The 14,775-nt window shown below is 41.9% G+C and overlaps 1 protein-coding gene across 1 annotated transcript in view; it reads left to right on the top strand.

The window, feature by feature from the left end:
• rasa2 (RAS p21 protein activator 2) overlaps window positions 1-9,127 on the top strand; it is a 42,730-nt gene extending 33,603 nt beyond the window's left edge. Inside the window, exons 22-24 of the mRNA XM_023961781.1 lie at window positions 3,015-3,118; window positions 3,506-3,686; window positions 5,363-9,127. Of these exons, the coding sequence (XP_023817549.1) occupies window positions 3,015-3,118; window positions 3,506-3,686; window positions 5,363-5,393 (316 nt within the window). The 3' untranslated portion in view covers window positions 5,394-9,127. The remainder of the gene's footprint in view (window positions 1-3,014; window positions 3,119-3,505; window positions 3,687-5,362) is intronic.
• Window positions 9,128-14,775: the final 5,648 nt, after the last annotated feature.

Raw genomic sequence — 14,775 nt, 5'->3', positions numbered from 1 at the left:
AATGTAGTGCTGATGGGAGATCTGAATGCTAGAGTGGGTGATGTGAAAATTGAGGGTGTTGTTGGCGTGCATGGTGTTCCTGGAAAGAATGATAATGGTGAGAGACTGATAGGAATGTGCACTGAAAGAGAGATGGTGATTGGGAATACATGGTTCAGAAAGAAAGAGATCCATAAGTATACGTGGGTGAGGCAGAGTGGTGGAAGAGTGATTGACAAAGCACTGATGGATTATGTGGTGGTTTCAAAGGTTGCATGTAGTAGATTGCTGGATGTAAGTGTAAGGAGGGGAGAGTGTGGAGGTATGTCTGATCACTATTTGGTGGAAGGAAGGTTGCGTGTGGGTATGCCATGGGTGAGAGTGAGAAAGAGTGGGGAGGCAAGAAAAGTTCTGAGAGTGAGTGTTTTGAAGAACAGAGAGAAAATGTGTGAGTATCAGAAGGAATTAGGTGGCAAGTGGAATATGGTGAAGGAGCAAATGGTTGTTGGAGTGGAGGAAGAATGGCAACAGTTCAAGAGTGCAGTGGTTGGAAGTGCAGAGGAAGTGTGTGGTGTGAGACGTGTTGGGGGTGGTCTAAGAAAGGGAAGTGAATGGTGGTGCGAGGATGTAAGGTTGGCTGTAGCTGAGAAGAGATGTGCGTACGAAGTATGGCTACAGAGAAAGGACAGGGAGTCATATGAGTGTTATAAGGAGAAGAAAAGGGAGGCTAAGAGAGCTGTGCGTGAGGCAAGAGCGGCTGCGGACGAAAGGTGGGGCAGACAGTTGACTGATAATTTTCGTGAGAACAAGAAAATGTTTTGGAAGGAGGTGAAGAGGGTGCGAAAGGGAGTGTCGGGGAGGGAGGAGAAAGTGAAAACAGAGGATGGAAGGATGTTGAATGAGGGGAATGCAGTAAGAAAAAGATGGGCAGAGTATTTCGAGAGGCTGCTGAATGTGGAGGAAGATCGGGATGCTGTGATTGGGATGGATGGAAGGGAAAGTAGACTGAATGTATTAGAAGAGTTGAATGAAGCGTTGATTACGGGAGACGAAGTTGTGCAAGCTGTGGGAAAGTTGAAAGTAGGAAAGGCTGCAGGTGTGGATGGGTGTGCTGTGGAATGCCTGAAGTGTGGTGGAGCGATCGTGATTGAGTGGTTAGTGAGATTGTTGAATGTGTGTTTTGCAAATGGGCAGGTGCCGCTTGATTGGATGAGTGCGTGTGTGGTTCCCCTGTACAAGGGTAAGGGTGATAAGTATGAATGTGGTAGTTTTAGGGGTATTAGTCTGTTGAGTGTTGTAGGCAAAGTATATGGGAGAGTGCTGATTAATAGGGTAGTGGAGGGAACTGAGTGTATGATTGGTGAAGAGCAGTGTGGTTTCAGGAGAGGTAGAGGGTGTGTGGATCAGGTGTTTGTTGTGAGACAGGTGTGTGAAAAGTTTTTGGCTAAGGGGAGGGAGGTGTTTTGGGCATTCATGGATTTAGAGAAGGCGTATGATAGGATTGATAGAGAGGCGTTGTGGGTGGTGTTGAGTATGTATGGTATTGATGGTAGATTGTTGGAAGGTGTGAAGAGTTTTTATAGAAACAGTAGAGCGTGTGTGAGAGTGGGAAATAGCATGAGTGATTGGTTTCCTGTGAGGGTTGGTCTGCGTCAGGGATGCGTGATGTCTCCGTGGTTGTTTAACGTGTATTTGGATGGTGTGGTAAAAGAGGTGAATGAAAGGGTGTCGGGTACGGGTGTGAGCATGATAAATACTGACGGCAGCGAATGGAGTGTGAATCAGTTGCTGTTTGCAGATGATACTGCACTAGTGGCTGACTCAGAAGAGAGCTTGGCACGTCTGGTTGAGGAGTTTGGAAGGGTGTGCGACAGAAGGAAGTTGAGAGTGAATGTGGAAAAGAGTAAGGTGATGAGGTGTACGAGGTTAAAGGGTGAACGTAGATTGAATGTGGCATTAAATGGGGAGCTGTTGGAAGAGGTAGAGTGTTTTCAGTATTTGGGGTCGTGTGTCTGTGTGGATGGTGGAATGGGGGGAGAGGTAGAGTTTAGAATGAATGAAGTACGAAAGATATGGGGGGTAATGAAGAGAGTGTTTGAATGTAGGTCACTGGGAAAGGATGCAAAAAGGAGATTGTATGAGGGTGTGGTGGTGCCTGCAGCGTTATATGGGGCTGAAACATGGAGTCTGAAAGTGGCGGAAAAGAGGAAGCTGAATGTAGTTGAGATGAGATGTTTGAGGAGTATGTGTGGTGTGACGCGTATGGATCGTGTGAGAAATGAAGTTATCCGAGAGAGAACTGGTGTGACGCAAGAGTTGGCTGAAAGAGCAGAGCAAAAGGCACTGGGATGGTTTGGACATGTTGAAAGAATGGAAAGGGAGCGATTGGTGAAAAGGGTATACAAATCTGATGTGAGTGGAGTGAGAATGAGAGGAAGACCGCGAATGGGATGGACAGAGGGTGTAAGAAGAGCGTTGAGTGCAAGAGGGATGACTGTGGTGCAGGGGAGAGAGGCTGCTCAGGACAGGGATGGGTGGAGAGAGTTTGTCTATGGATGAATGGATGGGTGTGGTAGAGGTCTGGTCTTGGGATGAAGCGGCAAGGGGAAACCAGCCTTGGCTGAGGCCCTGCTGTGGAGGTGCCCACACTGGGCTGTGCAGCTGACCCTGGTGCAGTGTGGTGTGGCTTAGACCAGACCTCAGACCAGTCGCACGCACATACGCACACACGCACTCACACACTGAAGGAGGAGGGTTTGGGGAAGAGACAGAGGGAGCTAAAATTGTGTGCCTTGTCTAGGCTACCCCACCTTGGTGGGACACAGCCTTGGTAAATAAAAAAAAAAAAAAAAAAAGATTTTGTTTTATTGTTCTTGTGTTATTTTTGTCTAAAAATCCTAAAGTTTGAGGAAATGAAGTACGCTGAAGTACTAAACTACAGAGTTTAGTTGGTTTTGAGTGTAAACTAATAAACACGTTCCTCTCCGCTCCGGCTCGTCGGAGAGCCGATCTGATGCATCCTTCTCCCGTTTCAGCACCATGCTGGCCAACCTGCAGCTGGACATCGACTGCGACCGCGAGGCAGAGAGACTTTTCTCCTTCCTCTCCTCAAACGATGTCAAGCTCCATAACATGGAGGGTCAGTAAAACATTGAAGAACACGCTTTATGGAACACATATGACCTGTAGCCATGGCTGTAACATGTGAAAACACTGAAACTCATACAGGACTCTTGCATCTGTTTTTAATTGTTCGGTTCTCTGACTTTTGTACAGCTCTGCGGTGGTTTTCCTTGCTTTGTGGGTTTAGGTTCCCATGTGTGCACTTTCACTTCTTCTCCCAGTCCATAAATACCAGAACAAAGGCTAGAAGTCCTGTAAACATTTGTTAAACTCTCAACGTTCACCTCAAGTTAACAACCTTCCCCATTATCCTCCTGAACATCCTCTGGTGTTGTGAAGCATCACTAACTGCAGGGAAGTCTTGATGGAAGCCAGCTTTACGGTGCTTGTCTCCCCCCCTCAGATGCGTGTGCCAGCATGGCCGTGTACCAGGGCCCCCAGCGAGAGCCAGAGGAGTACTCCAAGTTCACCATCCAGGAACCCAAAGAGACCTTTCAGACACTCAAACAGCTACGGAACGTGATGGAGGAGCTGCAGAGGCAGCACGACACCCGCAGCGACACCACCGCACAATACGGCAGCCTGTGAGTCTACGACCATCCGCAATATCGGAGAAATGAAAGTTTGGGTTTGTTAAGTTATTACATGCAATTTCAAAATCAAAGGAATAAAGCCCATAATAATACATAGATTCATTATATCAAACATATTTGAGATATTCATTCATAAATTCATTAGAACATTAAAAAAAGTAATTTTCTTGGCAATGTAATTGCTCCTTTTCATTAATAGACATAAGGTTAAACTGGTATATGTGGGCCACAGCTCATAACAAAGTAAAAGAGAATACGTTCTGTTAAAAATAAGTATATTTTAGTTTATTTATTTCTGTTTTTTACAGTAAAATATAAAGCTTTGCAGTTTAAAACTGCTCTTTTTTTAAATTTTGAAACCCAAATACATTTTAGTACAAATTTTTTTTAAATTACAGTGTGATCTTTGTCATTTATAGTTTTTAAAAAGTAATCCAATAATGTCAGAGAATTGGCAGAGAAAAATCAGGACTTAAGGCCTGTTCACACCGGGACGAATTTCGCCGGCGATTTTCGCCGACGTTTAACGCCTCGTGACTAAACAAAGGGCACCAACGAGAGTGTGCACACCGACGCGAAAAAACGCCAGGCGTTAAAGCGTCGAAAAAAAAAAACGCCTCGGGTTCGTTTTTTTTTTTCGACGCGTCGCGTCGAAATCTACTCGACCAATGAGAACGGCGCTTTTGCTCACGTGTCTGGAGCTTCTGAAGTTACAGTAAAACACAACTTGGGGGCGCTCAAACACAAAACTGCCTTGCTGAGCACACATACCAGCGAAGAAGATATACGCCAAGTAGCGTCTACACTGCCGCGAAGCAATAATGACGGACATTCTAAAATATCCCCGAATCAAGCACCAGTTGGAGCAACTGGTGCTTGAAATATTCATGTTTTCTTTGTTTGATTCTGACAAGCGCGTAAATACTTGCTCTCTTCTTCTGAGTGAAAAGCGACTTTAAGAAGCGTAAAGTTGCGCAGCGCCACCTTGTGTACAGGAGTATTTCTGTTTTACATTAAGCGCCATCTAATGTCAGGGAATGAAATTGCATGTTCACTCCACTCATCGTCAGCGAAAATCGCCTGGGTGTGAACACAAAAAACGTGACGAAAAACGCTGGCGAATAACGCCTGGCGAATATTCGTCCCGGTGTGTACTGTAAAAAACAGAATAATGCGGGTTTCAGAAATCTTTAAATAGTCACCTACGTATAAAGATGATTGGGTCTGAATCCTCTAACTAACCTTTGTTCCAGTGATTAAAAACATAGAAGCAGAAACGCCTTCAGTCCTCAGATCATGATCTTGTTCTGCTCCTGCAAATCCCTTTTACTGTAATCATAAGTGCAGAGTCATGGCAGGTGCTCAGGTGAAGCTTCAGGCTCCGATTGCACAAGATATCAAAACATTTTAAACCATCCAGAACAAAAAAAGCTGCTCTGGAGACCATCTCCCTGCTGGAGTGGGTTCCATCATCTGCTGCAGAGTTCTTTGTTCTGCTGATCCAATGGTCCATTTTTTTTTTTACTTTAGCAAGTCGTAATAAAGTAGAAATGTGTAACTTCTTTCAAATTAAAACTGTATTTGGTTTATTTTAATCAATTTAGTAGAAAAACAGCTGTTCTTTTTGTTTTATTTTAAAAAAGCTGCATTTGCTTTCTTTGTTGCAGTGACAACCCTATTGTGGGGAAAACCTCTTAACCTGTGGAGTGGGTGTGGCTTAAACGGCCATGCAGCGGATTTTTATTGTCCTTGAAGAGCCCCGACCCATCGGAAAAGGCGTCTCCGTGACGGAAACCTTCAGACATGAAGAGGAACGCCTCTGCAGGGCTCGGTCGCTCCTCGTCTCTCAGGCAGAGGCGGCTCCCGATCTCTTTTTTTGTGTCCGCTCCGCGGTTCAGCATGGGCACGGTGGAAGCGTCGTCTGATGGTGTGTGAATAGGCTGCTATTACCTGTTTTTATTCACTCTGTTCGACATCCACAGCTGTGAAAATCCTTGGTTTCTAACATCCTGCTCTCCCCCCTTGAACCTTGGAGTTTCTTTCTGTCTTGGCTCCATAAACGTCCCTCCAGTTAATATATATATATATCTATATATATATAGATATATATATATAGATGTGTGTGTGTGTGTGTGTGTGTGTGTGTGTGTGTGTGTGTGTGTGTGTGTGTGTGTGTGTGTGTGTGTGTGTGTGTGTGTAGATAAAACCAGTCTGCCTTACTTTGATGGATGTTCCTTTCCCATTTAATGCTGAGGAAATAATGCAGAAGCACTTTACATATTTGGAAATGTCCAAATGAAAACGATTAGATACATGGTATCAGCTTTCCTCTTTTTGATCAGTTACATGATCTCAAATACAGTTTTGCTGTTTCGTTTCTGTACAATAAGATTTCTATAGCCTGTAGATTTTAAGATATTTTCTTGACCAAAGGCAGGACGTACATGTTGATGTATTTTGACTATAAACCTTTGAAAATGGAGACCAAAAAATAACAGAAATATATTGCATGTGTTCAGTTTTGAAGCCCGATAGCACGACTGTGGTGAAGAGTTGTTTTTCCTCGTGATTGTGAATCGTACATCTGAACCTGTGCTGTCATATGAAGAGCCTCCCGACACACCTATAGTGGCCTACGTGAGTCTAAACGGAGTTCAGGCACGTTTTGTCTCCGGCACGTCTAAGCCGGGTTTGACAATCGCAGGGCCATCTTTGCTTCTGTCCCTTACATTGACTGTATATGAAAACTGGACTGAGTGTCCCCTCCCCCCACTTGCGTTTTTAAGCAGGAAGTACGGTTTGCTCAAAGAAGCCAGAATCTCACAGACTTCAATTGAGAAGTTGCTGTGTTCACACTGGCCGGGTAACGCGCTGTCTAGTTACCACTTCCAATAAAAAGTCGTTGTAATTCAAAACTATCAGGTTCACATGTAGCTTCTTAAGCTTTTAGGACCAATTCCGGGATCTGTGTACAAAACGCTTGTCCAATGAACGTGCGTTGAAAGTTAAACCAGTTGAACTTTGGCCAATCAGAGACTCGGATTTGGGTGGAGTCCTTTTTAATTTCACTGAAGTCCCAACTTTTTGTTAAGTGATCATTAAGAAGAAATTAATATTTGCAGTTTGTGCCCGGCCGGAATTATATGACACCAAGGCCGAATCCGAATTCTTCCAATCCCTGTATAGCTTCTCCCTACCCTGACATGTAGCCCTCCAAACAGAGAGTTATAGAAAAATAGTGTCTTCTAATTCGGAGATCCTTCCCACTCGGAATAGGGAGAAGCCGGTGAGGTAGGGGAAGAATTCGAATTGAGCCCAAGTCTTTGGTATATCAGAATAAAGCTGTGACAGAAAAAAGCTGGAGCAAGATTCACAAGATTTGAACCAATTCAACATTTCACACCAAGCCTCTTCCAGCTGTCTGCACATGTGCTACTATTGGGTAGCAACAGTCCAGTGTAAACATCACACGCTAAACGCACATTTCAAGAATGCATGTTTAGCGTCTGTTCTTGATCATGTCACATGCCCGGTGTGAACGTAGCATCAGAATAACTATTTCTTGCTAACATGTTTTTGCTAATCCTCGTTTCTTTGTGATATTTTGTTCATTGGTGCAAGTTCTTTAAGTTATAAACTGGCCAATCAGATGCCTCAATGAAGTAGGTGGAGCCTGCGGGGCCTCAATGTACCACGTTTAAAACATTTTATTGAGCGATTTTGTGGTAGGGATGTGGACTTCAACAAGCTCACTTCTGATTGGTAGGAGTGGTCCCCATAGAAACTCAAACAAACTCGGACCAGTCACTGCTTACCAACGTCTGGCTCCAGCATGGTGGCGCCCCTGTTGCAAAATAAATGGCGATTGACTTGACCTCGTTTCGTTGAAGCTGAAAGTAACCCATTTTCTACGAGTGACATCACACTCACTCAGTCCACTTCTCATATACAGTCAATTGTCCCTCACCAGCATCACTCCACAGCTCTAGCTGTCCCGCTTCGTGGTTTTTACAGTTTTCTTCGAGACTCGGCGGCCTGGAGCGGAGCGTCAGAAATGCACATTTCTAAAATGCTTCTATTTTTAAACAACTCTGTATGGTGACGTTTTTAGTAAAACATGAGAAATATGAGAGAACTTTACTCATCGTAGCGTCGTTCGTCACCAAAATGCGATTAAAATTTATTAGATGTACTCTCCTAAATGGAAGTATTTTGTTTTTTAGCCGCCAAATCCTCCTGAAACCAACAGATTCCTGTGGTTGTCACTGACTCACTCCTCCTCAGCTGTTTTGGGCTGAAACACTTTTATTTTCTTGAACCTTTTTGTGCCCCCACCCCCCTAAGGTCACTCCTGCACCTTTTCCAACAATGAAGAAAGGGAAACTTGATGTAACATGTTGGACATTCATTCTGGTGAAACAGGGTCTGCCATCTTTTTTTATTATTATTATTATTTTATTTTTTTTATTAAATGATCTGTTTTGTCTTTGATTCATCACTTATATTTCTAACGTGCATGTTATTTCTTATTTAACGGTTTATTTTTCAAGATAAAAGTATTTGTATCCGTGTTGTTGTTTCTGTTGTTGCTTGCCTCTGCAGAGTAGATGTGTTGCTCTGCTGGTACCAGCCTTGTTCTTCGTCTGTCATGTGTTTTTTTTTCGGGGCTGCCTTTTGTTTGCGGACCTTCAGTTCGGAGATGAACGGCGGGGGGGGGGTTATTTAAGTGAATGTGTGGCGCCTCCTCTGTTAAACTCCAACAGGAATCGCTGCAGGTTAATGAGCTGAAGGACACTTGTTGAACTGTGAAACAGTTTAATGCTCATTTTAATTTGGAGAAAAAGCTCTTTTTTTTTTTTTAATTAAATTCAACCCCAGATGTGAGGATGAAGTTGTAGAAATTCACTGTATACGAAGTGGAATTTCAGCTTTGTTTCTAATTTTAAAAAAGGCCAGTGGAAGTTGATTAATGCATTTTTTAAATAGTTCCTTTAATCTCCATCCTAATATTTTCTGATCTGCTCCAGGAAACTCCTGCAGCAGCCTGGTGCTTTGGTACCAAACCTGCATCCTGAATTGATCCATCTGAGAGAAAAATGTGTGCTTTCAGACTAAAGTAGGATGTGACGTATGTGATTTTTAAGCACTTTGTTTAAATAATGAAAATGTTTATTTAGCTGGAAGAATAATTAGCACCAAAAGTAAACGAAAATGTGTAAAAATGTGTTTGTTTGTCCCCAAGAAAAATGAGAAAAGCTAAAAGTTTCCAATTTTTTTTTGTTTAAATCCAGTTTCTAATGTAAAAGAGATTATCTACATTTCTCCAACTTCTCTCTGAATGTGTCAGACTCTTTTTAATGTCTGGTTTTATACTCCACAACTGTTTTTTTCCATGCTGTGTCAGTAAAAAATAAAACCTTTGCAAACATTTAGCATATTTGTCATGTTTTTACACTTCTTCTGCATTGGTCATGATCATCAAAAGTCCATCCATCTACCGCTCATCCACACTGGTTAATACCTTGTGTGACATTTGCCTTGTGTGACATTGTGTGACCATTTGCCTCAGGCATAGCAACACATCTCCTTGGCATAGAGATAATGAGGTTGTGGATTATGGCCTGTGGAATGTTGGTCCAGTTTTTTTTATTTTATTTTTTTACTTGTCCTGTCCAACAGCTGAGCAAACAGACGAGAGCTGAAGGCCTCTTGTGTTGGACATATTTAACTGTTTTCTGACACACAAAGTGTATATTTGGATAAACCCCTTTTGTAATTTAGGCAAATTTTCTATTTATTTTTGATTATATTTGTGACTGTTTTTTGTTGGACTGAATGGTAAAGAAGAGGTGGACTTCTCTTGATTGGCTGTGCAAAGTTGCTGGATATCAGCAGGCACCGGAACACGCTGTCATTGTCAGAGTTCTGACTTTTTCCTTAATAAAGGGAAGAACCACACAGGAGATTAGAATTTTTGTTAGACTTCTGCAGAAGGAAAATCGGTCTGTCACAGCGCAAACTGTCAGAGGAGTTCTGCCAGTGTATCCAGTCTCTTTTTATTGAACACTGAAGGTTGCAGACATTCATGTGGGTCATTTAATCAGGAACAACAGGAACATCTTATTTTTGTATACTCAGGACTTTTCAGGTCATTGTTTTCTTACTGAAAGATAGAACTGAGACAATCATATTATGGTGAAAATAACATGTAAGTAAATGATAATTACATAATTCTAACATCCCTCCCTTTTTATCATTTCAAGTAAACACAGATAAATGGAAGGAACAAACGTGAAACATGGTTATTTAATCATAAGAACAAGGCATCAAAACATAATTTCACCACTTGCTTTAGGCACTTTCAGTGAGAGATTCAGACGATGCCTCTGAAGTAGGAGTATTCACATGGGTACGGGTCCTCCTCAGCTTGTTGGATCAGCTGGTAACCGATGAAAGCCTGGTATCTCTGTGTGTTCAAAATGCCACCAATAAAACTCACCTGTGTGTTGTTGTTTTTTACATACGCCTGCCCATACCATAATCCCACCGCCACCATGGGCCAATCGACAACCTGATCAACTCTATGAAAAGAAGAAGAGTTGCAACACATAAGGCCAAACCTGATTCTTTTCTTTATTTTCTTTAACCTGGGGGGGGGGGGGGGGGGGGGGGGGGGGTTCCATTGAGATTTAAAAGCTCTTTCTCAAGGGAGTCCTACCCCCCACCAAAAACACATTTCAGAGGGGCCTTTTATTGTAAAGCTTTCATTTTGTTGTCTAATCAGCATCTTGACACGGCAAACCTGTGAGGTGGGATGGATTATCTCTGCAAACGGGAATTGCTCCCAAATATGAAAAATATTAGAGAGAAATGGCTATTTTTTTAGTGTAATGTTTTAGATCTTTGAGTCATCTCATGACAAATGAGAGCAGAAACAAAAGTGTTGTGTTTATGTTTTTGTTTATTGTGTTAATGATGATTCTGATTCCATCCGTAATCGTTACCAAAAAGCATCTGAAAACGTAAGAAGTTTTTATTCTTTTGTTCTAATCTCTAATTAGATTTTATGGAGAGAAAACAAAGATGTCAGTCCGTCGTAAATCACGTTTTCTGGCTGTGTAAAGTATCAGAGTTAACACTGTTGTGGCCAAGTAAAAGTTGCCAAAAACTGTTCTCACCGTTTCTCCTGGCTGGATTTTAAGGGAGTCTTTTTTTGCCTTTTTTGTTGTTGTTGTTGATGCTTTAGTTTCTATTGTTTCTACTGATTTGAGGTTTCCTTTGTTGATTAAAGATAAGACAAATGACTTAAAGTGAGACATTGAGAAAGGTTCTCATCACCCCCATGGTCCTGGAGACGGGATCTTTACCAGCTGCTGAGCAAAACACTGTAACCTGGATCAAAGAGCCGACAGCCTTTTCCTTCACTAAAGAAATACTCAGCAGTTTAGAAAACGAACCAAAGCTCTTCATGGCAGTGGGGGATTTAATTTCAAAATATTGCTAAAATATTGCAAAAAATGCTAAAAGCATGAATCCAGGGGAAGATCACAGCCACATCTTAAAGTCTAATCTGTTGGTGGTCATTCTGGTGCTCCAGGATGTGGTGAGTCCTCACGTTTACCATGAGGAATCAAGTATAGAGGATCTCCTGACAGGAAAATATTAGTGTTCAAAGGGTGAAACAGACGCTCTCACCTTGAAGTCTTCACATTACGTGAGCCTGAGGCTCCATGTGGGAGCTGAGGCGTTTGGGGTGGTTAAGAAAACTTTTATCGCAGACATACAGACGTTATTCAAAGACATGCTGAGTTCAGATCTCTGAAGCCCTAAAGTTGTCTGCACCGGCCTTTTTTTTTTTTCTTTCTCGAAGGTCTAATAAAGAGAAAATTGGTGCTGATGGAAAAAAACAAGAACTATGTCTTACAGCTGAGGGATCGAACCACAAAAACGGTAAAAGCGTCACACGTTACTTTGAGGTTGTGTGCTTTCACTCATGGACATAATTAAGACCTAATTAAAAGAAAAGAGTGGCCTTGAGGCAACATGTAAACATTAAACTATGTGTGTTTAAAAAAAAAGAGAAATTTTATTGAGTAATAAAAAAAACGTATTCTAACAAACATTTCCCATCATTAACCAATAATCTGGAGCTTGGTTGTGGCGGCAAAAGCGGTCCAATCAAAGACAAGTCCTCCAGTTCTGATTAGACTTACTGGCTCTACGCCAATGAATCCAACTCGCCACTAGGTGGTGATGGGTTCAAAGTTCTGCCCCTTTTTCTTTACCTGAGTGTCAAACACACACAGCTTGAGTTCAGATGACACAACTATAGTCAATCAGTCGTCACCTGCCCTGGTGAACTGATGCAGATGTAAGAAATTTGTGTTTATTTGGGACAAAATGTGAACGCCTCAGGGGAAAAGCAGGCAGTTCCTCCTGATCATGCCCTGAACCCTATCACTAGTGGGCGTTGAAGGCTCCCATGAATGCAGGGGTCTGCAATGTGAGGCTCTGGAGCCACATGTTGCTCTCACATCCCCCCATCGTGGCTCTTAGGCTTTGAAGAAAAATGCTAACAGTCTGAACAAATGTCAGGTTTATAGTTTTAGTGAATTCATTTTGTCATTTTTGTTTAGATTTTTTAAATGTTAGATAACGGATCAAACCGATGCTAAAAAGCTTTAATCTACTGTCGGAGCTAAAATAAGCTTTAAGCACATTTTCTTATTATTTGCTGCACAACAGTGTCTACCTGCTGTTCAGAGGGAAATGATATAATTGCATTTACATGTAACCTAGTGATTTATGTAAAGAAATTGAATGCTACACCATTTTTTTAAAATTAAAAAGTAAAAGGAAAATAAACGATGACAGGAGCACCATAATGACAGAAAATGTCATGTTTGACTTTGTGTTTTTATTTCAACTTAATCTCTTGTAGCAGGAGGAACTTTTTTGACACAGGATGTATTCTATGTTGAAAATTATTTGTATGTGCTGCTGTAAAAAGTAAAACAGTTAAACTAATTAAAATAAGGAAAATGTGAGTTATATTTCAATTATTGTGCATATATAAAAATACAAAAATATGAATAAAATTTAATGATTTAATATGGGAAGTGGGATTAAATGTCTTTTGACTTTTCCATCTGACTGTTTTCCTCCAGTTCTTCCCTTGTGGGTTTTTGGTGGTCCTGTTGATGGTTCCCACCTGTTCTGATGTGTGATCACCACAGCTGTTTCCCATCGTCGATTGTCCTTCACTGTGGAGTCTGGTATTGTTTTGCTGGTTATTGTTCGGCAAAAATATGGAAGCAGCTCTCTGAGAACCAGTTTGTCTAAATGTTCACATTGTGGAGGAAAAAGATGGACGTGTTTCTTTACTCTTTACATGGAACATCTCCACTTTCCAGCCTTAAACTCTGTGGAAATTAAAAGAAACAAAACAGACTTTAGTTAAATGAGAGAAATGGAAAAATGTGATCACCCAGTTTAAAGCATTTCGGAGTAAAAATGTACACATTTTTAAGAGACTTAGAACATTTGCCAGTGTCAGAAGTCAGAGCTCTGTCTACCCCAGTGGGAGCAGTCTCCAGAGTACTGAGTGCACTTCATCTCCCAGCAACCTCCTCAGCGTGCACTTCCTGGATGCCACACACCTGGCTTACCGAATGTTGTATTAGGACCTGAGCTTCTGTCCCCTGACCCTGTATCTGACTCTAGTTGCTTGCCGCAACTCACCTGGATCCTGACTACCAGTCTCTCATCTGATGATCTTATGCCTGTTATTGACCCCTGCCTGCCTGTCACAAGAACAGGCAGATGGCTGGTTCCAAATGCAGCAGGTTTATAAGCTCAGCTAAAAGTCATCAAAGCTAAATCATGGTCAGACAGGCAGGAGTCAAAAGCAGGCATGAGATCACCAGAGGAGCACAGCGGTAGTCAGGCTCCAGGTGAGAATCAGGGCGGGAAAACAGTCAGTTACAGGGTAAGGAGACAGAAGATGAGGTCCAAATAAAACGGTAAGGAAGGCAGAGTGGCACAAACAATAATATGCATTAAGTGTGGCTCAGTGCAGCGCTTAACCCTTGTGCTATCCTAGGCACTTCAACATTTAGAGTGAGGTCATCTAGACTCCACAAGACAGTGCGCTGAACTTTTTTCTTCAGTGATTTGTGATCTTCACTGGTGTTAATGGATTACATGAAATCCTCTTCCCCTTTATCCACCTTTGTCATCGTAGGAATAACACATCAATGGTCATCTTGACCCCATGGGATAGCACAAGGGTTAAGTAGACTGTGGTTGATTGAGTGAATGAGAGTCAGGTGTGTGGCATCCAGGAAGTGCACACTGGGATTGCTGGGAGATGAAGTGCAATCAGTATTCTGAAGATGGTTCCGCTGGAGACCAGAGGGGGAGACAGAGCTCTGACTTCTGACACTGTTTCACTCACAGAACTTGAATTATTTAAAATAGTAATGTCATCTGCATACAGACTAAGTTTATGATGGCCGTGTTTTGTTTCAATTCCTCTAATGCTCTCATGCTGTCTTACTGCTGCAGCTAGAGGCTCAATAAATATAGCATAAAGAGAGTGGGGGAGTGGGCAACCCTATCTGTTTCCAAGAGAAAACCTGTCGGAAGTCTGTTTGTTAATTCTGAGTGATACATTGGGGTTGTGATCGAATATTTTAATCCAATCAATGAATGATTCCCCAAACCCAAATTCATGGAGGACAGCGATGAGAAAATTCCAGTTTACTCTGTCAAAAGCTTTTTCAGCATCCAATAAGAGTATGGTCATTTCCTGGTTTTTAACAGTGGCAAAGTCTATTATGTTAACAAGTCTGCGGATAATTATGTGAGGAGGGATTTTTTTTTTCTTTCTATTAACTATACTAGTGCCTTGAAAATAGTTTTTTTATCTGCCTGCATTGATTTTTGAAATGGGGCGATAGCTTGAAGGAGTTGTAGGATTTTTCTCTGGCTTGAGAAGAAGGATTATGTTTGCAAAATTCATGTTAGGAGGCATTGATTGGCTTAACTTGATAAATGTAACCATTTCAGAGGTGAATTT

The sequence above is a fragment of the Oryzias latipes genome, chromosome 13, assembly GCF_002234675.1.
Source record: "Oryzias latipes chromosome 13, ASM223467v1".
NCBI lineage: Eukaryota > Metazoa > Chordata > Actinopteri > Beloniformes > Adrianichthyidae > Oryzias > Oryzias latipes.
The sequence above is the reverse complement of the archived record's forward strand: the minus strand, read 5'-3'. Positions and strand labels throughout refer to the sequence as shown.